This window comes from Armigeres subalbatus, chromosome 2 (assembly GCF_024139115.2).
Source record: "Armigeres subalbatus isolate Guangzhou_Male chromosome 2, GZ_Asu_2, whole genome shotgun sequence".
In the NCBI taxonomy this organism is placed as follows: Eukaryota; Metazoa; Arthropoda; class Insecta; order Diptera; family Culicidae; genus Armigeres; species Armigeres subalbatus.
In genome coordinates, this window is record NC_085140.1 from 18960727 (window position 1) to 18984868 (window position 24142).

At 41.8% G+C, this 24142-nt stretch overlaps 2 protein-coding genes and 1 pseudogene across 2 annotated transcripts; 1 reads left to right on the top strand and 2 right to left on the bottom strand.

Moving 5' to 3' along the window:
• Window positions 1-5202: 5202 nt before the first annotated feature.
• On the bottom strand, window positions 5203-7946 carry LOC134208852 (uncharacterized protein K02A2.6-like). Its single transcript, XM_062684797.1, has 2 exons — window positions 6348-7946; window positions 5203-6294 (listed from the first exon to the last, which is right to left on the bottom strand). Exons 1-2 carry the CDS (start codon window positions 7938-7940, stop codon window positions 5203-5205), a joined length of 2685 nt encoding a protein of 894 aa, XP_062540781.1. The 5' UTR covers window positions 7941-7946.
• A 1-nt stretch (window position 7947) lies between these two features.
• Window positions 7948-10359, bottom strand: LOC134208853 (uncharacterized). Its single transcript, XM_062684798.1, has 4 exons — window positions 9289-10359; window positions 8257-9139; window positions 8001-8143; window positions 7948-7951 (listed from the first exon to the last, which is right to left on the bottom strand). The coding sequence occupies exons 1-4, from the start codon at window positions 9291-9293 to the stop codon at window positions 7948-7950; spliced, it is 1035 nt and encodes a 344-aa protein (XP_062540782.1). The 5' UTR covers window positions 9294-10359.
• A 1858-nt stretch (window positions 10360-12217) lies between these two features.
• On the top strand, window positions 12218-12828 carry LOC134214096 (small ribosomal subunit protein eS24-like; annotated as a pseudogene).
• The last annotated feature ends 11314 nt before the right edge of the window (window positions 12829-24142 follow it).

Below are 24142 nucleotides of genomic sequence, written 5' to 3' on the forward strand. Positions count from 1 at the left end.
TATTCCACTATCTATAGATTGCGCTATTCAAATTAATTCATGAAAAAAATGTTACTTAGGACCTTTTGAAAAGTTAAGCGAGAATTAGTGTATTCACATTGATTACCTTTCAAGCTTTACGTTCATTTCGAATTCAGGTAATTTTAATTTTTTTTGGCTAAAAAATGTTGATAGTGCAAAACGACCAATCTGCATTATCGACAATATCGCACAAATCTCGCTTAACTTTTCAAAAGGACCTAAGTAACATTTTTTCATGAATTAATTTGAATAGCGCAATCAACAGAAAAACATGAAAGTTTTCGATTGCAGTACTCAAATTAATTCATGAAAAAAATGTTACTTAGGTCCTTTTGAAAAGTTAAGCGAGAAATCTGCAGTCTGCACTGAAAACCAAAACTACCCAAAAGTGGGTTGTTTGCACTCAAAACCGTGGTTTGGGCCAATAACCCAAATTTGAGTAAAATGACTTTTCTGACACTAGGTAGTTTGCCTTTAATCCCATGTAAACAATTTACCCAAAGCTGAGTTTAATTTATCCAAAGCGGACCTTGATCAACCCAAAATAGAGAATATTGAATTTACTCAAATTTGGGTTATTGGGCTGAGCAACCTCGGTGAGGTGTTTGCATCTTGCTCTAGTTTTGATAGCAATCATGGGAAAGAAAGGGAAAACTACCCAAATTTGGGTAAATTTTTTCTGCGATATTCTCAATAGTGCGTATATTGAACTCAAAGTTTGGGTTGATTTATCTGTCCGTGTGGCCATTTTGCAATGTGACAGTCCAATCTGATATTTTTGTAAACATTGCCAAAAATCAGATTGGACCTTCATTTATTTTCATTAATTTAAGTGATTAAGATCGTTTTCTTCTAAAATATGCATGCGAATGTAATAATTTGTATTCAAAATAGTTTATTTGATTTTGTGCAAGACCTGAAGTGGTAGAATAGAATTCTAAGGTGAGTATGGAATGCAAATACAATTTTACTTTTTCTCTAAGCTCTTACATTTTCCAGGAGCTGCACAATCAAATCCGGCTCGGAATCGTTCGCGATGTTATGTCCAGGCTCCCCAGCTTCTACGTGAAATAATCAGGATATACGGAAGTTTGGTATATCCTGGTAAGGATAAGGATAAGAACGCCGACGACAAAGTAAAGAGGTAACTAGTAGACGCAAATAGGCATGACGACAGGAACCTAACGCAAATCGACCATCGGATGGAAATCAACCCGGGATTGCCTTGGTAGAAGGTCAGTGGAAGCCGAAACTAGACTGGAAAAGATCGAGTAAAGAAATTACTAAATAAGCTAAGGGAAAAATGCCTGTACAGCACATACAAATTGTCTCCATTCCGGTACTTGATCAATTCCTTCACGTCGCCAACCACGCAATCTACGGAGGGGCGTCTAATCATCTTCCACAAGATCAATCCACGTTGTTGCCGCTTACTTTCTTGAACCCGTAGGTTCACTATCGGGAACCATGTTAACCGGGTTCTGCCCGAGATTCTGGCTACCTGTACAGCCTACCGCAGTCGTTCAATTTGCACGGTATAAACAATATAGGTATGAAATCCTCAACATTTGATGCAATAATTATTTGTTTCGCCTTCCTATACCACATTCCATCTGTACCCAAACACTATCACATGCTAGGCAGGTCCATGGTGTCCGAAGAACAACAGTCATCGGTCAAACTACAGTACCATTCACTGGCGGCATGGCGGTCATTTGTCATGAGGAAGTGTGATATACAAACTTGAGAAGAAATAAAACGCATAACGTTGCAGTAGCTCATTCAGATTTTATTTCCTTAAACCAATATTCGTCCCTCATTCGTGAGGCATGGCTTCCAAAATATCACAAATTCTAGGATGAGAAAGAAATTGAAAGAGAATGTATACCTATAGGTAACTACTAGCCAGTCTAAGACTAGCGAGCAAAGGAGTAAAATGTCTTTGGGCGTAAAATACATACCTCATGCAATGGCAGGCATGTAAAAACTTTTAAATCATACACTCCCCCCACAGTTATGGAACGCTTAACGATTTTCTCACATCCAATTACGCACTTCCCGCAATGCTATGTTTGTCCAAGGTACAATAAAGTGGTGGAATTAAATGGGATTGTACAAACTCGTCTTATGACAAGCTTTGATATTGTTGTGCTTTGCATATTAATTGTAATTTATTATTGCTATATTCATTTCTTTTCATTCCTACAGGTTTTACATAATATTATCTAATAACATCCGCAAATACTAAAGACACATTTGTGGTGCAAGAACTGTGGAATACCCTAATACATATTGTGCCATAGTACTCAACGTTGTACCAGTATGGTACAAGATGATGACACACATGTTACCAATATATCATAAGTGTAATTGAAGTTTACGTATATTTTATAGTTAATAGCGGATGGTTTCTGCAATACCATCACTACTGGCTTTGTTTTAAAAATAGAATCAATTTCTCTAACGAACAAATGGTAGAAGTGATTTTATTAATACATTTTGGCTAAAACCCCCATGCGCCAGCCTATGCAACAATCTATTGGGTCGAATTTTTTAATGAATAACGCTTAAAATACATTTATTACATGCAAAAACCATTAATATCATGATTTTAAACTATGGTCCAAAGTAACAGTCGTCTTGACACAATGTCCTATCTGACTAGTCCTAACTAAAAAAATCAAAAGCAATAGGTCCTATGTAACAAAACTGCATGTAAACTAGAGGCCTTGATAAGAGAAACGCGGATTGACATGTGCCGCCAATCGATCCGTCAAAAAACAGCAGCCAATCGAGCAAGAGACCTGTCAAGCAGCCAAAACATCGGTTCAAATACTGAAAACGGCTAAATTCGATTTAACACCATTTATGAATGAACCAATTTAAAATGCATTTTAATTTGTTTTGCAAATTAATGATAGATTATGAAATGCAATCGTTTTATTTGTTGGATTCGATTGTCATGTGATGTGAACACATTAAATAGCGACATGTAAAATTTTACCAGGATAAATCATTTCTTCCTTTTCATGTGTTGTTCTTTGATGAAGAAGATTAGCTGCAGTGTTGGCAGAGCTACATTTTCTATCCGCGTTTCTCTTATCAAGGCCTCTAATGTAAACCATGTGCAATTGACGAAAAATGCAGAACAAACATCTTTTTCGAATTCTAAGACTGTTTTTACGTTTAAAAACCATTTGATAACTGGTATATTGCATTTCTGTTGAAATAGGGATTTATTTTTTGTTTTCGAATTTTCATCTCTAGATTACTCAGTTCAAGGTATAAGTCAGATTGGCCCAAATGAAATCTCGCTTAACTTTTCAAAAGGACCTAAGTAACATTTTTTTCATGAATTAATTTGAGTACCGCAATCGAAAACTTTCATGTTTTTCTGTTGATTGCGCTATTCAAATTAATTCATGAAAAAAATGTTACTTAGGTCCTTTTGAAAAGTTAAGCGAGAAATGTTCGTCTAGAATTGAGGAAAATAGAGCTTGCTGACGTTTACTCATCCTTCTCTTTCAAGCGCATGCGAAGGATAGGATTTGTTTTCATCGGGAAACGCTTCGGAAGCGTTTCCCGATGAAAACAAAACCCATTTATTCTGTGCGCGTGCAAGAGAAAGATGACTAAACTATAGATAGTGGAATATATAGATGAGCGAAGATAAATCCTCTGTCTCCAAACGAACTGTCAAACGTGTCTCCAAACGAGCATGACGTCACGATTTCAATGGAAACGTTAAGGGCTGTGACGTCATATGCGCGTGTGCACGGGCAAAAAATCGACTCAGCCATGCTTTCGCTGATCTATAGATTCTATAGATTCTATAGATGAGCGAAAGCATGGCTGAGTCGATTTTTTGCCCGTGCACACGCGCATATGCCGTCACAGCCCTTAACGTTTCCATTGAAATCGTGACGTCATGCTCGTTTGGAGACACGTTTGACAGTTCGTTTGGAGACAGAGGATTTATCTTCGCTCATCTATATATTCCACTATCTATAGATTCTACTATCTATACTAAACGTCAGCAAGCTCTATGTTTTCTTGGTCAAAAATATGGATGCATCCATACACTGAACTAATTCCCACTTAACATTTGAAAAGAGCCTCCACATCCAACGTGTACACATCTGTTCAAATATTACGTAACGCAATAGGGGGTGGTGGGTTGTTGAATTTTTGTTACGATTTGTTGCGCAAAATATGGGGGGTGGATGTCATTCGGAATATTGTTACGCGTAACAAATTAATTGCATAGCGAAAATAAAAATAAAAAATAAAAATGTTAAAAAATGTTTATTTTCTTTAAAATAGCATAAAATATACAATGCAATTTATTGTAACGTGTTTTAAATTTCACCAATTTTTTTTCAAACAAAATTAGTTACGCGTTGTGGTAGCCAACGAAGCACGATACAGACTGGCACGCAGTATGGACTGAACGCGATGACGAACCAAGTGAGACTACCCGTGTGTCTTCTACCGATAATGGCGTGAGCTCTCCTTGTATGTCACTCATACATGTATGAACTAGTGTCATAGTACCACATCCCCTTTTCTTTCAAGTATTAATTTTAGATATATTATTATTTTTGTTATTATTATTATTCTTTTCAATTCTATTTTAACGATAACAACTATATTAGTATCGATGTTAGAAGCAGATACAGATCTAGAATGAATACTTAGCGTCATGGACTGTAAACTTCCTTGGGTTTTGGTGTCCTCTTTGAACGACGTGGTTGAAGTGTTGGATTGTGCAACTCATTAGCTTTCGCAACTACGTCTGGAGTAGCCCTAGATCCAGTAGCCGGCTCTAATGATCCCTCAATTATTAAATCGCCAGATACTGTTGATGGTGAACGGTTATCCGGGATGGCATTATGGTCATTGACTTCAGTAGTTTCAGGATCAGAAATAGTTTTCAAGTGCGATGTGTTCCGGTCATATATTCTTCCGGTTTCCCTAGATTTAACGGTTACATTTGATTCTTGCCTATCCACAACAGTAAATTTCTCTTTGTAGAAATTTGTGGAAAGCTTGTTCGTCGGACAGAGATTTTTCATGAGGACTGTGTCGCCAACCGATATAGTACTCGGTTTCGCTCTACGCTGCACATCCTCTCGCTGTTCTCCAAGAAGTTTCCTTTCATAATCTCGATCTCTGAGGTCGCTACTGGGGAATAGTCTGAAGGTCGTCAACACACGGTAGTTTTGTGCGCAGCTTCCTGTTTTGCAGAAGCTCACTGGGGGCTCTTCCAGTAACAGAATGCGGTGTGTTGTTGTACAGATCTAGATAGCTGTTGAGCTCAGCTTTCCAGTCATCATAAAGAGCATGAGCGATTTTCAATCTCTTTAATAACGACCTGTTCTGGCGTTCGACCTCCCCATTTGCCTGGGGCCAGTACGGAGAGGTATGGTTGAGATGAATGCCGTTTATTTTACAGAACTCTTGAAATTCGCAAGAAACGAACTGCTTGGCGTTATCCAGTGTGATCGTTCTTGGTGGTCCCCAGATACGGAAAACGCGTTGTAATCGTTTGATTGTCTCCTGAGCAGTGATTTTGCTCATTATTTCCAATTCCATGTATCTGCTGTAATAGTCGATGACCACCAGAATGTATTCTGACGATGGCATTGGTCCAAGAAAGTCTATGGCTATATCGACCCAAGGTCGATCGGGTAATTGCCGTCGCATCATTGGTTCAGGCGGATCAGGAAGCTGTACCAAACGGCATCCTTCACAGGTTTCACATGTCTGTACTGCTGCTTGATCTATGCCAGGCCACCAACATCTTTCACGCAGACGCCTCTTCATCAATGATTGCCCCGGGTGCCCTTCGTGAGCCAACTGTAGCATTCTCGGTCGTAGAGCTTTGGGTATGACGAGTTTGGATCCTCTCAGGATAACTGAATTCACATATGTGTATTCATTACGAAATGGAATGTATTGCTTCAAATCTTCACGGCTCCAGGAGTCATTCTCGATACACGCTCTTAAATTTTGCATCTCTTGATCCGAGGCGGTAGCCTGAATTACTTCCTCAATATCAATTGCGGCAGCTTCCTGTATGGTTCGAATATAAATTTCTGCATCAGGATCGAAATCTGAAATCTGACAACAATTTGCCAAGGTAGACAACGCATTAACTGTCACACGACGAATAAACACTTCACATTCATCCGACCATTCAGTGTCTGGAATGTGCGCTCCGAGTCTCGACAAAGTATCAGCTATGTTTGCTGAACCTTTCCGGTAAACAACCTGCAATTGTAAATATTAATTATTGTTCCCCTAAATCATGTTTTAATATATACTTTGAACTTGAAGGCTTGAATTCTTAGCATCCAGCGCTCAATTCGCGCCGTGGGTCGTGAATTGACCGTGAAAAGCGTTTCGAGCGGCCTATGATCCGTTTCCAGCTCAAAATGTATTCCAAGAAGGTAAATCCTGAAGCGCTCCACTCCCCACACAATACCTAGAGCTTCCTTCTCGATTGGAGGGTACTTTTTTTCAGTTTCGGAAAGGCTTTTTGAGGCGTATCCAATGACTCTGGGGTTGTTGTTCTTAAACTGTATCAACACAGCACCCAGTCCGACTCCCGAGGCATCCGTAACAAGTAACGTTCGATCTTTCGGATCATAGTAACCCAAGTGATGGATGGACCCTATCATACGTTTGAGCTGATCAAATGATTCCTGGTGCTGTGGCTGCCAATCATAGGGTGTATTTAGCTTCAGCAATTCACGAAGAGGGTGGTTTAAAGTGGCCAAATCCGGTATGAAACGAGATACATAGGTTACTAAACCTAGAAAGCTTCGTAACTCCTCTTTTGATTGTGGGGTTCTGAACCGTTGGATCGATTTAACTTTTTCCTGAGACGGTGTCACTCCATCTGGAGAAAGCACGTGACCTAGGAATGATATTTCTGTTTGCTTGAACTTACACTTGTGAATGTTCAAAAGGATGCCATATCGATTAAGGACAGCTAGCGTATGCTTTACCGCCAGGTCGTGCTCTTCAACTGTCGAACCAAAAATCATAATATCGTCTATGAAAACTACTGTGTTTTCACATTCAGCGAGAACACTTTCCATAAGGTTCTGAAACAGCTCCGGAGCACAGTTCACGCCAAAAAGAAGCCGTTTATAACGATATAGTCCCCAATTTGTTATAAACGTAGTTACATCGCGGCAGTCTTCCGACAGTTCTACCTGGTGAAAGGCCTGCTTTATGTCCAAAGTCGTAAATAGTTTGGCATTCCTAAATCTTGGAAGCATGTCGTCAAAAATTGGTAAGGGGTGATTGAGTCTTTGGATAGCCTGATTTGCTTTTCGCATGTCTACACACAGTCGTAGTTCACCGTTGTCTTTTAAAATCGGGACCAGTGGAGAAACCCACGATGTCGGTTGGGTTACTTTCTCGATTATGTCTAACTGTAACAGTTCTTTCAATTTGGCTTCGACTTGTTGCAAAAGTGGGATCGGACAGCGACGAAGGGGTTGAATAACGGGTGAAACTGTTCTGTCGATAGGTAAGCTTAGGGTGATTCCCTTCATTTTGGGGAACGGCTCCTTGATAGTGTCGACTCTGCTAATGGTGGCATTTTTTGAACTGGGCAAACCAACCTGTAACACTCCCACTTGCTGCGCCGTTATCTTGCCTAACAATGGCTGTTGACCCTTTTCGATGACGTAGAAGACAGCATTAGTTCTTAGTAGTTTCCCTCCGTCATTTATTTCTAGATTTGCATCAAAGACTGTAACCAGCTTTAGTGGGACACGACCGTATGCCAAAAATCGTTTGTCATGATCAAACCGTTCATTTCGTATTTGCACATCTTGAAGTTTCATAATTTCCCACGTCGTGTCATCGATTAGATTGTGTTTTGATCCTGAATCGATAAGCATGGTAATATCAACTCCCCAATGCAACAAGTTATCAACTCATCTGACTCCCCTACATTGTACACCGATAGATCCTCAGATTCTGATTCTTCATTCTGGTCATCGATCTTATAAACCGGCCTGGACGAGGTTCGCGGATATTTTGATGGTCGCGAGGGACCCTGATGATTTGCGATAGGTGCTACACGCTTCCGGTCGAAAGTTCCCTATTGATTTGTATGTAAAACACATTTTAGAAATTTATTTGGAACATTTAGTAAGAAATTTATTCAATTGTTCATTATATTATTTTTATTATTTTATTTAAAAACATACTCACGGTGCTAGATATCTTTGATTTGCAAACAGATTTAAAATGACCAACACTTTTGCAACGAAGGCACATCTTATTCAGTGCCGGACAGTGCTGAGCCTCCTGATGTCGCTTATACCCACAGCGCAAGCATCGAGGATTACTTCCAATAATTTTAGAAGAACCTTCGTAAAGTCGATTAATATTATTGCCAATATTTTCGTAGGGGCGATTGCTTGGTCCACCATTTGATTTGCCGTTCATTTTTGAGGACTGGTACTTTACGGACTGGTACGCGTTTATAATTTTAATTGCTTCGTCGAGAGTCAGCTGTTCTTTTTCCAGTAGTTTCTGGCGCAAGTCCTCCGACGCATATTGTATGATTTTATCAATGACCGCAATATGCCGGCTCTCATTTTCTGATCTTCCGAATGAAACTTTTTCAGCTCTCTGCTGAACTCTGAGGGCAAACTTCTCGATGGGTTCACTGTCACTCGGTGTCATAGACCAGAAAAGAAACCTTTCAAAGCTGTCGTGATGTTTCGGCGAGAAATATTCCGTTAATTTATCTTTCATTGAAAGGTAGGGATCATTCGAAGCATCTTCCACATCGCAGCCCGGAATTCCATAGAAAGCGCTCTGTAATTCCAAACCGCCCATTGCGGACAATTGCATCTTGCGGCTTGAACCATCAACGATGTTCGAAGCTGCCATGACGGTTTCAAACCATCGAATCCACGAACTCCACGCATTGCGTACTTCAGTTTGAGGCAAATGTTTGAATTTGAAATGGGGAAGGTTGTACGTTGCGGGACTGAATACATGTTGCTGAATGATGATTGGCGTTTGGTTACTATCCGCGATTCCATCTTCTGAATGATTACGCTCATTCACATTGTTATCCATGTTGCTGTCAAAGAACATTATGTCATTTGTTAAACTTTCTATCATAAAAAAAAAATCATTTCATTGTCACGTCAGAACTTAATACAACCCTGTTAACGATTTAATTTGGATTGCTTTTACATTCCACGCGTTGTTTGTTTACGCTTTTATTACCACATGTCAACACTTATCAAAACTAAACCCTCGCATCATTCAAGAGCGACATCCAGACAACTATCGCAACATCCAAGAGCGAATTCCTATGAGTTGGCTTTTTATAATATCCTCTACTTTCGCATCATCCAAGAGCGATATCACTACAACTTTGCAACATTGAATAGTGAGTTTCGCAGCATTCAAGAGCGACTTTCGCATCATTCAAGAGCGGCTTTCGCAACATTCAAGAGCGGCTTTCGCAACATTCAAGAGCGACTTTCGCAACATCCAAGAGCGATAACCATACAATTCTTCATATTCAAGTAAATTCTCAAACAACGTTGATACATATTGTAGCAACCGATTTGCCTATCATTGAAGAGCTTAACTCCAGAATATCACACACACACACACACACACAACATGTTGTGTCACTCTCAGATTCAGATTCACGGCCGTAATTAAAATAGCATTTTTCTCTAGACTGAACAGCAATACAGTTTTATTCTTGTCTATGTCTCGCAAACTAGTTGCCTTGTTGAGTAAACACCATCAACAAAAATATTAGAAGAATAAACCTTAAATACCCACACTTTTATAAAAGAATCCGCACATACTGAAAAAACATTGTTTGAAGTTTGGTGAAGCAACAAATTCATATATTACTACCTTCAATACTAAATAAATATATGTATTCTTTCTTTTCAATAATGGTACATACCTGAAACTGTTGAACCGTTCACTTTGACCAGTTCAACAGCCTTACCTTTCCGTTTGCAATACGCTCCCCTGCAAGTGATCGAAGCGTCTCACCAACCTCATAGTATAGCTAGTGAACGTTTCCTTTTTTCTTATCCGCTAAATAGTTTTTTTTCTTTGTTTCAGCTTTTTGAAGTGGATCACTCCAGCAAATCTTCTTTTCATCATTTTTTTTTCAAGCGTCACTTCAAATGTCTTTGCTTCATCACACACAATCACACCAATCCAAAACACCAACCGAGCTTACCTATTTTCATTTCTCGACATTCATCATTTATTTTTCCTGGTGGAAAGTGTTTCTTCATACATACATGTTAGCAATTCAATTGATCCAGACAGGATGTGTGACACCAACACCCCGACTAGTTTTCTTTTTTCTTTTCTCTTGAACAGGTTCACGTTTAAAGCTTTTTGTTTTATCACACGCATACACATACATCCGGTAATATCAAAATAGCTGATCTTCGCTTCCTTCACCGTGTGTACCATCTCACTCATCTATCGAGTGAACACACGCATACACATACACAATGCTGTTCTAGCAGAGCGGGCTTCACTTTTTTTTCAATATGGCCACCGTGGCGTCGCTTCGATTCGAAAAAATTCAATTAGTTTTAGATTTCACCTTTGTTTTAACTTTTCACTGGTTTGATTGCAATTTATCCAATTTATGAAGCCGTATATGTTGTATTCACTAGTTTTTTTTCTTCTACCGAGCAATTTTAACTTCATTACACCCCTTTTCTTTTACTCGTCATATTAAGATTCTGACATGATCATATATTTTTGTTCACCGATATTTTTTTCTATATTTACCCTGACAATATTAGCCGAGAAAATTACACATCAATTTTGCTTCTCCACGAAAATAACGATTTCACTACTGCACTACAGAGGATTTATCCCATCCTCGTCGCCATCTTGTGGTAGCCAACGAAGCACGATACAGACTGGCACGCAGTATGGACTGAACGCGATGACGAACCAAGTGAGACTACCCGTGTGTCTTCTACCGATAATGGCGTGAGCTCTCCTTGTATGTCACTCATACATGTATGAACTAGTGTCATAGTACCACACGCGTTAAGCCACAGAAAATATATGGGCTAACTGTCAAATTTTCCGTTTCCGTCGCCGTTTCGTTGTATTGCGTTTGGGGCTTTACGCTAAGGGGTGGGGGTAGTTCTGAAAATTGTTTCAGATTGTTACGAGGGGGTGGGGGGTTCTCAAAAACAAGGTTTATCGCGTTACGTAATATTTGAACATACACATTGAGGAAATGCCATTTGGAAAAAGTGCATCACAATCCAACGAGTGAAGAATCCTTTTCGAGTGGACAGGTTTCCAATCGGGATATTATTGCTTTTCTCACCGAAGAATAGATTACCGTGCAAATTTGTCGAAGCACCAAAACAAATGCTCACACGTCCAATTGTATAGATTTCAGCGAAAGCACAATCCTAACATCATTCTTGCACCTTTTTTCACACCCCAAAAAGCTTTTTCTTGCAGTGGAGTTGTCATCCATATATGGAGAAACCGATGGGACAATATTTTTTGCTTGATTTTTTCAATGGTCGAAAACTGCAAAATTTGCAATAGTGAATGAAAGAAGTCAGAAAATTGACCTTTCCCGTCAAACAATTTTATTCGCTCAATCAATTCTTTGGTTTAATCATTGACGAATAAATAGACCGAAATGTCCGGTACAAAGCCATCAGAAAATCGGGCACCATGTCTTCTTCTTCATTTTGAAGAAAATACCCCTCGTGGGTATTACATTATAAATAAATATTTTACGAGCGCTGACTTACCCCTCTTGACGTTTTGACAGTTTGTCTGTTTGTTTTTCTCCCTCACCTTGCGACGTCGTTTCGGTTTTGTATCGTGCATAAATACCCAGCAAGGAAGGTTACTCTAACTTTAGCATAATGTGCATCTATCCTGTTAGATAGTTACACTAACATTCTCACTAACAGTTAGGGTAAAGTGAGGCTAAAGTTACGCTTGAATGACACACTTTTGTTAGGTATGTTTATGCTTGGTGCATAATTTCATCTAACCTGTTACACTCATGTTACATTAACGTTAGATATGTTTCGCTTTGGCCGGTTAGGCAGTTGTTGGGGTAGTTTCGGGTGGGATTTCATGCTGGTTTATTTACATCTAGCTGTCATACGAGCAAAAAGTGCATGTATTGGCGCGAAATAAAAACAACCAATACATAAGTACACTTTTGCTCCGAATGACAGCTAGATGCAAATAAACTTATTTAAGAATAGTGTAATTTATTTTAAATTCGTGTATTTCATGTGCAAATAATTCTTAATATGCTGTTTAATTTTAATGTTTTGCTAAAGTGCATTCGCGAAGACGGTTCGGCCTATATAACCTGCCTAATCTATTAAAGGAGATGCACCAAAATGTCGACCGCAACGATCTGTATCTGCAGGTACATTTGCAACCATCTGCTTAGCCGTGAAAAGATGATCTGCGACGTCTTGCATCCGGGTCTAGCTTGGGTCCCGAAGGAGGAAATCCGTGACAGGTTGGCCGCCATGTACAAAACCATCTCCGATTTAGTATTCGTGTTCTGACTCCGAACCAACTTTGGCGGTGGCAAGTCGACCAGCTTTGTGCTGATCTACGACATGCCAAAAAGTTCGAACCCAAGCGCCGATTGGGCCACCACAGACTGTTCGAGAAGAAGATCACCGCAAGCAGCGCAAGGAAAGCAGGAACCGTATGAAGATGCGCGGTACCAAGAAGGCCAAGGTTGGAGTGGCTGTGAAGAAGTAAGCGGATTGTTTAGAGTTGGCTAGAGTTGGTAATTCCGTCGAATTAAATGGAGATATAACTTCATGGTGTAATAATAAAAATAGCAATTTGAATCATATTAGACTTCAGCTTATTTCTCTGAAAGTTTGATTCTAAATTCACACTTAATCTAAATTGAATTTATTCCTCTATTCCTCCAGGTAACCTTCCGTGGATTCTCCAGGGACTACATCGGATCTTCCTGCAGGGATGATTCTATAATTTCTATATGAGAATTGATCGTAAATTTCATCAAGAGTTCCTCGGTGATTCCTCTGCAACTCACTTATGTCGAATTCGTTTTAAAAAAGTTCCAACCTAGGTTGGAACCAGTTCCAACCTAAGTGCTGTCAAAGTGTTTTTTTATTCGCTCAGGTTGGAACTAGGTTCGCACTAGTTCCAACCCCAAAGCTGTCGGGTTCGCACTGTGTTGTTTTACAGTTTCGCACCATGTTCACCAATACAACTGCACTTCAACTGTCAAAACCATATGGGTGGAATAAACAAGCCGAAGAGAAATACAAACCAGAGTAAAAACGAAACTGTTTGTGCATTTAATAAAGAATGCGTATCGAAAGCCGTTTTACGGAAATTTTTTATTCCCTATGATATTTGTCAACATTTGCATTATAGTTAAATTCCCTTAGGATTTTTTCAGTAATCCCAGGATAATTGGTTTTAAACGGAAATATTATATTGCAATTTGTTTTAAAATTCCCCCATTAATTATTTATTTAAGTAGTTCTTCAAAAGTTCATACGGAAATTCTTCAAAGAATTCTTATAATTCGTTCCGGTATTCCTCCTTGAAGTCTTGTATGCATTCCATTGCGAATTCTTCCCAGAATGCATTAGAGCAATATTTCAGGTATTCCTTCATAATATTTTTCCAGAAGTTCATCTGGAAATTCCTCCAAAAGTTCCTACGAAATTTCTTCCAAGAATTTCTCTGGAAGTTCCTCCAAGAATTCCTCCGGGAGTTCCTCCAGGAATTCCTTCAAAAGTTCCTCCAGGAATTCCTCCGGAACATCCTTCAGAAGTACCTCCGGAAGTCCTTCCAGAAATTTCTCCGGAATTTCCTTCGGAAGTTCTTTCAGAAATTCCTCCGGAAATTTTTCCCGAAATTCCATCAGGAATTCCTTCGGATGTTCCTCCAATAATTTTCCCGGATGTTCTTTCGGAAGCTCTTCCAGGAATTGCTCCGAAAGCTCCTCCACGAATTTCTCCGGAGGTATTTCTGGAGGGACTTCCTGAGAAATTTCGGGAGGGACTTCCGAAGGAATTTTTGGAGGGACTTCTGGAGGTATTCCTTCTAGAGGAACTTTCGGAATAAATTTCTGGAGGAACCACCGGAGGAATTCTAGGAGGAACTGCTGGAGCATTTCCTGGAGGACCTTCCGGAGGAATTCCTGGGAGAACTTCCGAAGGAATTCCTGGAGGAACTACCGGAGGAATTCATGGTGTAACTTCCAGATGGTTTTCTGGAAGAGCTTCCGGAAGAATTTCTGGAGGAACTTCCGTAGGAGTTTCTGGAGAAACTTCCGGAGGAATTCCTGGAGGAACAGCTGGTGGGATTCCTGGATGAACTTCCGGAGGAATTCCTGGAGGAACTTCCTGAGAAATTCCTGAAGAAAGTTCTAGCGGAATTCCTTGAGGAATCTCTGGAGGAACTTCCGGAAGATTTCCTGGAGGAATTTCTGGAGGAACTTCCGGAGGAATTTCTGTAGGAACTTTCGGACGAATTCTTGGAGGAACTTCCGGAGAAATTCCTGGAGGAACCACCGGAGGAATACCTGGAGGAAATTCTGGAGGAACTTCCGGAGGAATTCCTGACGGTACTTCTGGAGGAACTCCTAAATGAATTTGAGTAGGATTTCATGAATGAATTTCCAAAAGATTTACTGAAGGAACTTCCGGAAGAAGTTTTGAAATATTTTTGGGAGGAATTCCTGAAGGAATGTTCCAAAGATTTTCTGAAGGAACTTCCGAAGGAAATTTTTAAGGAACTTCGGAACTTTCCTAACGAACTCCCGAGCTCCGAACGTAACTTCAGGAAGAAGAGGAACTTCTGAATAGACTCCTGAAGAAATTTCCGAAGGAATACCTGAAGAAACATCCGGAGGAATTCCGGAAAGAAACTCCGAGTAAATGCCTGCAAGAACTTGCGGAGGAATTCCTGAATAAGCGAAAAGGTAGAGAATCTGGGGTATATATATCCATCCAAAAGTAAATTTCGTAATTCGCGAAAATCAGAGCGCATACTTGATCATTTTTATCATGATCTGATTCGTTGTGGCCCACAAACTGCCAGTGCACTGGTAAAGTCCGGTATGGTGTCGATCATATGTTTCGAATCAAAACAAACACGATGCCACGCACACCACCATATCCGATGACAGATGGAACTGAAAACGTTTTTTTATTCAGGGTTCGGGTTGGCACTGACCCAGGTTTAAAAACGAATTCGACATTAATAAAATCCTTAATCGATTCCATTACTATGCCGTTAAGAACTCCTTGCAGGATTTAACCAAAATATATATTCATATAGTGGTGGCAAGTCGACTGGTTTAAGGCTGATTTACGACACCCTGAAAAAAGGAACTCTAGCACTGATTGGGTCGCCATGGAATGTTCGAGGAGATGACGCGAGAACCGTATGAAGAAGGTGTGTGGTACCAAGAAGCTCAAGGTCGGACAGGCCGTGAACGAGTAAGCTGGTTGCTTGGAGTAGTGTTTTAACTCCGGTGCTTTATGATGCCATCGAAATTAATTCTAAGATAAAAATAATAATGAAAACATCAATTAAAATCATATCAGACTTATTTCATTGAAATTTTGACTCTCAATCTAAATGGAATTTATTCTTCAATTTAAATCAAGAAATTACACCAAGAAATTTTCAGGAAATTCTTCCTGTAGAGAAGCTTTTGTAATTACATAAGGGAATTATTTTGGTAATGTCTTCACGATTTCATTTGTAAACTCCTCCTCGGGAGTGCTGTTGGGTTTCCTCCAGGAGTACCTCTGCAAAATCCTTTAGAATTTTCTTCCAGGAATTAATCTGAAAGTAATTCCTCTGGGAATTTCACCGTAAATCTATCAATTAATTCCTCCGAGAGTTTCTCTGGGATTTAGAAAAGAACAGCATCTTTGAATTCCTCAAGATGTTCCACCAGTAAATCGATTTTCCCCAGTAATTCGTTCAAAAGTTCGTCTACAAATTTATTTGGGAATACATCTAAAAATTCCACCAGTTCCTCTGAAAATTCCACCAAAAGTTGCTCAGCGAGTTTCTCCATGAGTATATCTCGGATTTCCTTGAGAAGTTCATCAAGAAATTCCTCCAGCTGTAACATCAAATGTTAATTTGAGAATTCGTACATTTGACGTATTTTTTTTGACTGTTCTTTCAGGAGTTCCTCTAGGAATTACTCCAGAAACTGATTGGCAAATTCCTCCAGGAGCTCTTCTAGAAATGTATCCAGAAATTAATCTGGAAATTCCTTCAGCAGTTTCTCTAGGAATTCCTCCAGGATTTTATCTGAGAATTGCATTCGGGAAATTCCTCCAGGAGCTCCTCTAGGAATTTCTTCAGGAGCTCTTCAAAAAAAAAATCCTGCAGGAGCTCCTCCTAGAGATTCGCTGAAAATTCTTCCAGAAATTCCTTCAAGAAACTACTGGAAATTCCTCCACAAGTTCTGCCGAAAATCTTCTAGGAACTGTACCAGGAAACTATCTGGGAATTCTAACAGAAAACTACCTGGGAATTCCTCTGAGAATTTTTCCATAAACGCATTTAGTAATTCCTTCAGAAATTCCTCCAGAAATCTCTTATAGGATTTCCTTCGGGAGTTGTTCAAGAAAATCCTCCAGGTGTTCCTCTGGTATTTGTTCAAGAAGTCCCTCTGGGATTTCTTCCAGAAGAGCATCTTGAAATTCCTGGAGGAACTTCCGAAGGAATTCCTGGAGCAACTGCCGAACGAATTCTTGGGGGAACTTCCGAAGGAATTCCTGGAGGAACTTCCGCAGGAATTCCTAGAAGAACTTCCAAAGAAACTCCTGGAGGAACTTCCAAACGAATTCCTGAAGCAACTTTCGGGGGAATTCCAAAATGAATTCCTGGAGAAGCTTCCGAAGGAATTCCTTCTGGATTTCCTCCTGGAATTTGGGAATTTCTTCGGAAATTAAGCCCAAAACACAATATGGCTGATTGGACAGTTAGTTGACTCCCTCGGGAATTTCTTCAAGAACTCCTTCGGGAATTTCTCCGGGAATTTCTTTGGAAGTTCCTCCATGAATTCCTTCGAAAGTTCCTTCAGGAATTCCTTCGGAAGTTCCTCCAGGAATTCCTTCGGAAGTCCCTCCAGGAATTCCTCCCAAAATTCCTGGAGGAATTCATAGAGGAATTCACGGCGGAATTCCTGGAGGAATTCACGGAGGAATTTCTGGAGGAATTAACGGACTTCCTCCAGGAATTCCCCCAAAAATTCCTCCAGGAATTCCTTCGGAAGTTCCTCCAGAAATTCTTTCGGAAGTTCCTCCAGGAATTCCTTCGGAAGTTTCTCCAGAAATTCCTTCGGCAGTTCCTCCAGGAATTTCTTCTGAAGTTCCTTCAGGAATTCCTTCGGAAGTTCCTCCAGGAAGTTCTTCCAGGAATTCCTTCGGAAGATCCTCCTGGAATTCCTTCGGAAGTTCCTCCAGGAATTTCTTCGGAAGTTCCTCCAGGAATTTCTTCGGAAGTTCCTCCAGAAATTCCTCCGGAAGTTCCTCCAGGAATTCCTCCGGAAGTTCCTCCAGGAATTTCTCCAGAAGTTCCTCCAGGAATTCCTCCGGAAGTTCTTCACGGAATTCCTCCGGAAGTTCCTCCAGGAATTCCTCCGGAAGTTCCTCCAGGAATTACTTCGGAAGTTCCTCCAGGAATTTCCCCGAAAGTTCCTCCAGGAATTTCCCCGAAAGTTCCTCCCGGAATTCCTTCGGAAGTTTCTCCAAGAATTCCTTCGGAAGTTCCTCCAGGAATTCCTTCGGAAGTTCCTCCAGGAATTCCTCCCAGAATTCCTGGAGGCATTCCCGGAGGAATTCATAGAGGAATTCACGGCGGAATTCCTGGAGGAATTGACGGAGGAATTTCTGGAGGAATTTACGGAGGAATTCACAGAGGAATTCCTGGAGGAAGTTCCCCCGAAAATTCCTCCAGGAATTCCTTCGGAAGTTCCTCTAGGAGTTTCTTTGGAAGTTCCTTCTGAAGTTCCTCCAGGAATTCCTTCGGAAGTTTCTCCAGGAATTCCTTCGGGAGTTCCTCTAAGAATTTCTTCTGAAGTTCCTTCAGGAATTCCTTCGGAAGTTTCTCCAGGAATTCCTTCGGAAGTTCCTGGATGAATTCCCGGCGGAATTCATAGAGGAATTCATACAGGAATTCACGGAGGAATTTGTGGAGGAATTTACGGAGGAACTCCTGGAGGAATTCATAGAGGAATTCACGGAGGAATTTGTGGAGGAATTTACGGAGGAATTTCTGGAGGAATTCCCCTGAAAATTCCTCCAGGAATTCCTTCGGAAGTTCCTCTAGGAGTTCCTTTGGAAGTTCCTCCAGGAATTCCTTCGGAAGTTCCTCCAGGAATTCTTTCGGAAGTTCCTCCAGGAATTCCTTCGGAAGTTTCTCCAGGAATTCCTTCGGCAGTTCCTCCAGGAATTTCTTCTGAAGTTCCTCCAGGAATTCTTTCGGAAGTTCTTCCAGGAATTCCTTCGGAAGTTCCTCCTGGAATTCCTTCGGAAGTTCCTCCAGGAATTTCTTCGGAAGTCCCTCCAGGAATTCCTCCGAAAGTTCCTCCAGGAATTTCTTCGGAAGTTCCTCCAGAAATTCCTCCGGAAGTTCCTCCAGGAATTCCTCCGGAAGTTCCTCCAGGAATTCCTCCGGAAGTTCCTCCAGGAATTACTTCGGAAATTCCTCCAGGAATTTCTCCAAAAGTTCCTCCAGGAATTCCTTCGGAAGTTCCTCCTGGAATTCCTTCGGAAGTTCCTCCAAGAATTTCTTCCTCCAGGAACTCCTCCCAAAATTCCTGGAGGCATTCCCGGAGGAATTCCTGGAGGAATTCATAGAGGAATTCAAGGCGGAATTCCTGGAGGAATTGACGGAGGAATTTCTGGAGGAATTTACGGAGGAATTCACAGAGGAATTCCTGGAGGAAGTTCCTCCAGGAATTCCCCCGAAAATTCCTCCATAAATTCCTTCGGAAGTTCCTCTAGGAGTTTCTTTGGAAGTTCCTCCAGGAATTCCTTCGGAAGTTCCTCCAGGAATTCCTTCGGAAGTTTCTCCAGGAATTCCTTCGGAAGTTCCTCCAGGAATTTCTTCTGAAGTTCCTTCAGGAATTCCTTCGGATGTTCCTCCAGGAATTCCTTCGGAAGTTCTTCCAGGAATTCCTTCGGAAGTTCCTCCAGGAATTCCTTCGGAAGCCAAGAAGAACTTCCAAAGAAACTCGTAGAGTAACTTCGGAAGGAATACCTGGAGGAACTTTTGGGGGAATTCCTGGAGGAATTTTCAATGGAATTTCTAGAGGAATTACTGGTGGAGCTCCCGAAGGAATTCCTGGAGGATCTTCCGAAGGAATTCCTAAAGGAAGTTCCGAACGAGTTCCTGGAGGAACTTCCGAAGGAATTCCTGGAGGAAATTCCGGAGGAATTTCTGGAGGAACTTCCGGAGTATTTCCTGGAGGAATTTCCGCAGGGATTCCTGGAGGAACTTCCGAAGAAATTCCTGGAGGAACTTTCGGAAGAATTCCTGGAAGAACTTTCAAAGAAACTCCTAGAGGAACTTCGGAATGAATTCCTGGAAGAACTTTCGAAGGAATTCCTGGAGGAACTTTCGGAGGAATTCCTGTAGGAACTTCCGAAGAAATTCCTGGAAGAACTTTCGGAGGAATTCCTGGAGGAACTTCCGAAGAAATTTCTGGAGGAACTTCCGAAGGAATTCGTGGAGGAACTTCTGAAGGAATTCCAGGAGGAACTTCCGAAGGAATTCCTGGAAGAATTTCCGAAGAAATTCCTGGAGAAACTCCCGAAGGAATTCCTGGATAAACTTCCTGGAGGAACTTCCGAAAGAATTCCTGGAGGAACTTCCGAAAGAATTCCTGGAGGAACTTCCGAAGGAATTCCTGGAGGAACTTCCAGAGAAACTCCTAGAGGAACTTCCGAAGGAATTCCTGGAGGAATTTTCGGGGGAATTCCTGGAGGAACTTCCTCCAGGAATTCCTCCGTAAATTCCTCCAGAAATTCCTCCGTAAATTCCTCCGGGAATTCCACCGTGAACTTCCGAAGGAATTCCTGGAGGAACTTCCGAAGGAATTCCTGGAGGAACTTCCGAAGGAATTCCTGGAGAAACTTTCGAAGGAATTCCTGGAGGAACTTTCGAGGAAATTCCTGGAGGAACTTCCGAAGGAATTCCTGGAGGAACTTCCGAAGGAATTCCTGGAGAAACTTCCGACGGAATTCCTGGAGAAACTTCCGACGGAATTCCTGGAGGAAGTTCCGAAGGAATTCCTGGAGGAAGTTCCGAAGGAATTCCTGAAAGAACTTTCGAAGGAATTCCTGGAGGAACTTCCTCTGTGAATTCCTCCAGGAATTCCTTCGGAAGTTCCTCCAGGAATTCATTCGGAAGTTCCTCTAGGAGTTTCTTTGAAAGTTCTTCCAGGAATTCTTCCGAAAGTTCCTCCAGGAATTTCTTCGGAAGTTCCTCCAGGAATTCCTCCGGAAGTTCCTCCAGGAATTCCTCCGGAAGTTCCTCCAGGAATTCCTTCGGAAGTTCCTCCAGGAACTCGTTCGGAACTTCCTTTAGGAATTCCTTCGGAAGATCCTCCAGGAATTCCTTCGGGAGCTCCACTAGTAATTCCTTTAGAAATTCCTCCAGGAATTCCCCCAAAAGTTCCTCCAGGAATTCCTTCCGAAGTTACTCCACGAGTTTCTTTGGAACTTCTTCTTGTCTTCCGAAGGAATTCCTGGAGGAACTTCCGAACGAATTCCTGAAGGATCTTCCGGAGGAATTTCTGGATAAACTTCCGGAGGAATTCATGAAGGATCTTCCGGAGGAATTTCTGAATAAACTTCGGAGGAATTCCTGGAGGAACTTCCGAAGGAATTCCTGAAGGAACTTTCGAAGGAATTCCTGGAGGAACTTCCTCTGTGAATTCCTCCAGGAATTCCTTTGGAAGTTTCTCCAGGAATTCATTCGGAAGTTCCTCAAGGAGTTTCTTTGAAAGTTCTTCCAGGAATTCTTCCGAAGGTTCCTCCAGGAATTTCTTCGGAAGTTCCTCCAGGAATTCCTCCGAAAGTTCCTCCAGGAATTCCTCCGGAAGTTCCTCCAGGAATTCCTTCGGAAGTTCCTCCAGGAACTCGTTCGGAACTTCCTTTAGGAATTCCTTCGGAAGATCCTCCAGGAATTCCTTCGGGAGCTCCACTAGTAATTCCTTTAGAAATTCCATTGGAAATTCCTCCAGGAATTCCCCCAAAAGTTCCTCCAGGAATTCCTTCCGAAGTTACTCCACGAGTTTCTTTGGAAGTTCTTCTTGTCTTCCGAAGGAATTCCTGGAGGAACTTCCGAACGAATTCCTGAAGGATCTTCCGGAGGAATTTCTGGATAAACTTCCGGAGGAATTCCTGGAGGAACTTCCGGAGGAATTCCTGGAGGAACTTCCGGAGGAATTCCTGGAGGAACTTCCGACGGAATTCCTGGAGGAACTTCCGAAGGAATTCCTGGAGGAACTTCGGAAGGAATTCCTGGAGGAACTTCCGAAGGAATTCCTGAAGGAACTTTCGAAGGAATTCCTGGAGGAACTTCCTCTGTGAATTCCTCCAGGAATTCCTTTGGAAGTTCTTCCAGGAATTCATTCGGAAGTTCCTCAAGGAGTTTCTTTGAAAGTTCTTCCAGGAATTCTTCCGAAGGTTCCTCCAGGAATTTCTTCGGAAGTTCCTCCAGGAATTCCTCCGGAAATTCCTCCAGGAATTCCTCCGGAAGTTCCTCCAGAAATTCCTCCGGAAGTTCCTTCAGAAATTCCTTCGAAAGTTCCTCCAGGAACTCGTTCGGAAATTCCTTTAGGAATTCCTTCGGAAGATCCTCCAGGAATTCCTTCGGGAGCTCCACTAGTAATTCCTTTAGAAATTCCATTGGAAATTCCTCCAGGAATTCCCCCAAAAGTTCCTCCAGGAATTCCTTCCGAAGTTACTCTACGAGTTTCTTTGGAAGTTCTTCTTGGCTTCCAAAGGAATTCCTGGAGGAACTTCCGAACGAATTCCTGGAGGAACTTTCGGAGGAATTCCTGTAGGAACTTCCGAAGAAATTCCTGGAGGAACTTTCGGAGGAACTTCCGAAGGAATTCCTGGAGGAACTTCCGAATTGCAGGAGGAACTTCCGAAAGAATTCCTGGAAGAACTTCCGAAGGAATTCCTGGAGGAACTTCCGAAAGAATTCCTCCAGGAATTTTGGGAGGAATTCATGGAGGATTCCTGGAGGAATTTTTGAGAAATCCACGAAAAAATTCGCGAAGGATTATTCCTCTAGAATTGCTCCTGTAAATTCCTTTTGATATTCATTCAATAAATCCATGAGAAATTCTCGAAAAATTCCATGAGGAATTCCAGGAGGAATCCCCCAAGGTATTCTCGGAGGAATTCCCAAAGAAATCTTCGTAGGATTTCCCGGAGGAATCCCCGAAGACATTCCCGGAGAAATTCCCGAAGGACTTCCTGAAGAAATTCCCGAAGGAACTCCCGGAAGAATCCCCGAAGGAATTCCCGGAGGAATCCCCGAAGGAATACCCGAGGAATCCCCGAGGAATTCCCGAAGGAATTCCTGAAGGAATCTTCAAAGGAATTCCTGGAGGAATCCCCGAAGGAATTCCTGGAGGAATCCCCGAAGGAATTCCTGGAGGAATCCCCGAAGGAATTCCTGGAGGAATCCCCGAAGGAATTCCCGGAGGAATCCCCGAAGGAATTCCCGAGGAATTCCCGAAGGAATTCTCGGAGAATCCCCGAAGGAATTCCCTAGGAATCCCCGAAGGAATTCCCGAGGAATCCCCGAAGGAATTCCTGGAGGGATCCCCGAAGGAATTCAAAGAGGAATCCCCGAAGGAATTCCCGGAGGAATCCCCGAAGGAATTCCTGGAGGAACTTCCGAAGGAATTCCCAGAGGAATCCCCGAAGGATTTCCCGGAGGAATCCCCGAAAGAATTCATAAAGGAATTTCTTCGGAAATTCTCGAAAAAATTCCCGAAGGAGTGCCTGAAGAAACTCCCGAAGGAGTCCCTGAAGGAATTTCCGAGGTAAATCCAGGAGAAATTCACCAAAGGATTCCCAGAATAATCCCCCAAGTAATTGCCGGTGGAATTTCAGAAAGAATTCCCGGAGGATTCCCGAAGGAATTCCAGGAAAAATTCCCGGAGAGATACCCGAAAAAATTTCCAAAGTAATTCCCGGAGGAATTCCCGAAGGCATTCCCGGAGGAATTCCCGAAGGAACTTATGGAGGTATCCTTGAAGGAATTCCCGAAAGACTTCCTGAAAGAATCCCCGAAAGACTTCCTGAAGGAATTCCCGGAATTTCAGGAAATTCAGGAGAAATTCACGAAGGGATTCCATTAAACAATTCCGGAGGAATTCCCGAAGGAAGAGGAATTCCTGAAGGAATACCAGGAGGAAATCCAAAAGGAGTTCACGAAGGGATTCTTGGAGGAATTCCCGAAGGAATCCCTGGAGGAATTCCTGGTGGAATTCCTGGAGGAATTTCCGAAGGAATTCTCGCTTAACTTTTCAAAAGGACCTAAGTAACATTTTTTTCATGAATTAATTTGAGTACTGCAATCAAAAGCTTTCATGTTGTTCTGTTGATTGCGCTATTCAAATTAATTCATGGAAAAATTTTTACTTAGGTCCTTTTGAAAAGTTAAGCGAGAATTCCTGGTGGAATTCCCGGAGGAATTCCTGGTGGAGTTCCCGTAGGAATTCCCGGAGGAGTTCCTGGTGGAATTCCCGTAGGAATTCCTGGTAGAATTTCCGTAGGAATTCCTGGTGGAATTCCCGGAGGAATTCCTGGTGGAATTCTCGGAGGAATTCCCGGAGGAAATCCTGTGGAATTCCCGGAGGAAATCCTGGTGGAATTCCCGGCGGAAATCCTGGTGGAATTCCCGGAGGAATTCCTGCTGATAAAATATGGCACATTACAGTGGGCTAGGCATGTAGTGCGTATGTCGAGAGAGAGTCCAGCAAAAGGGATGTTTAGTGAATTCCTCCGTAGAGGAGTAGAATGGATTT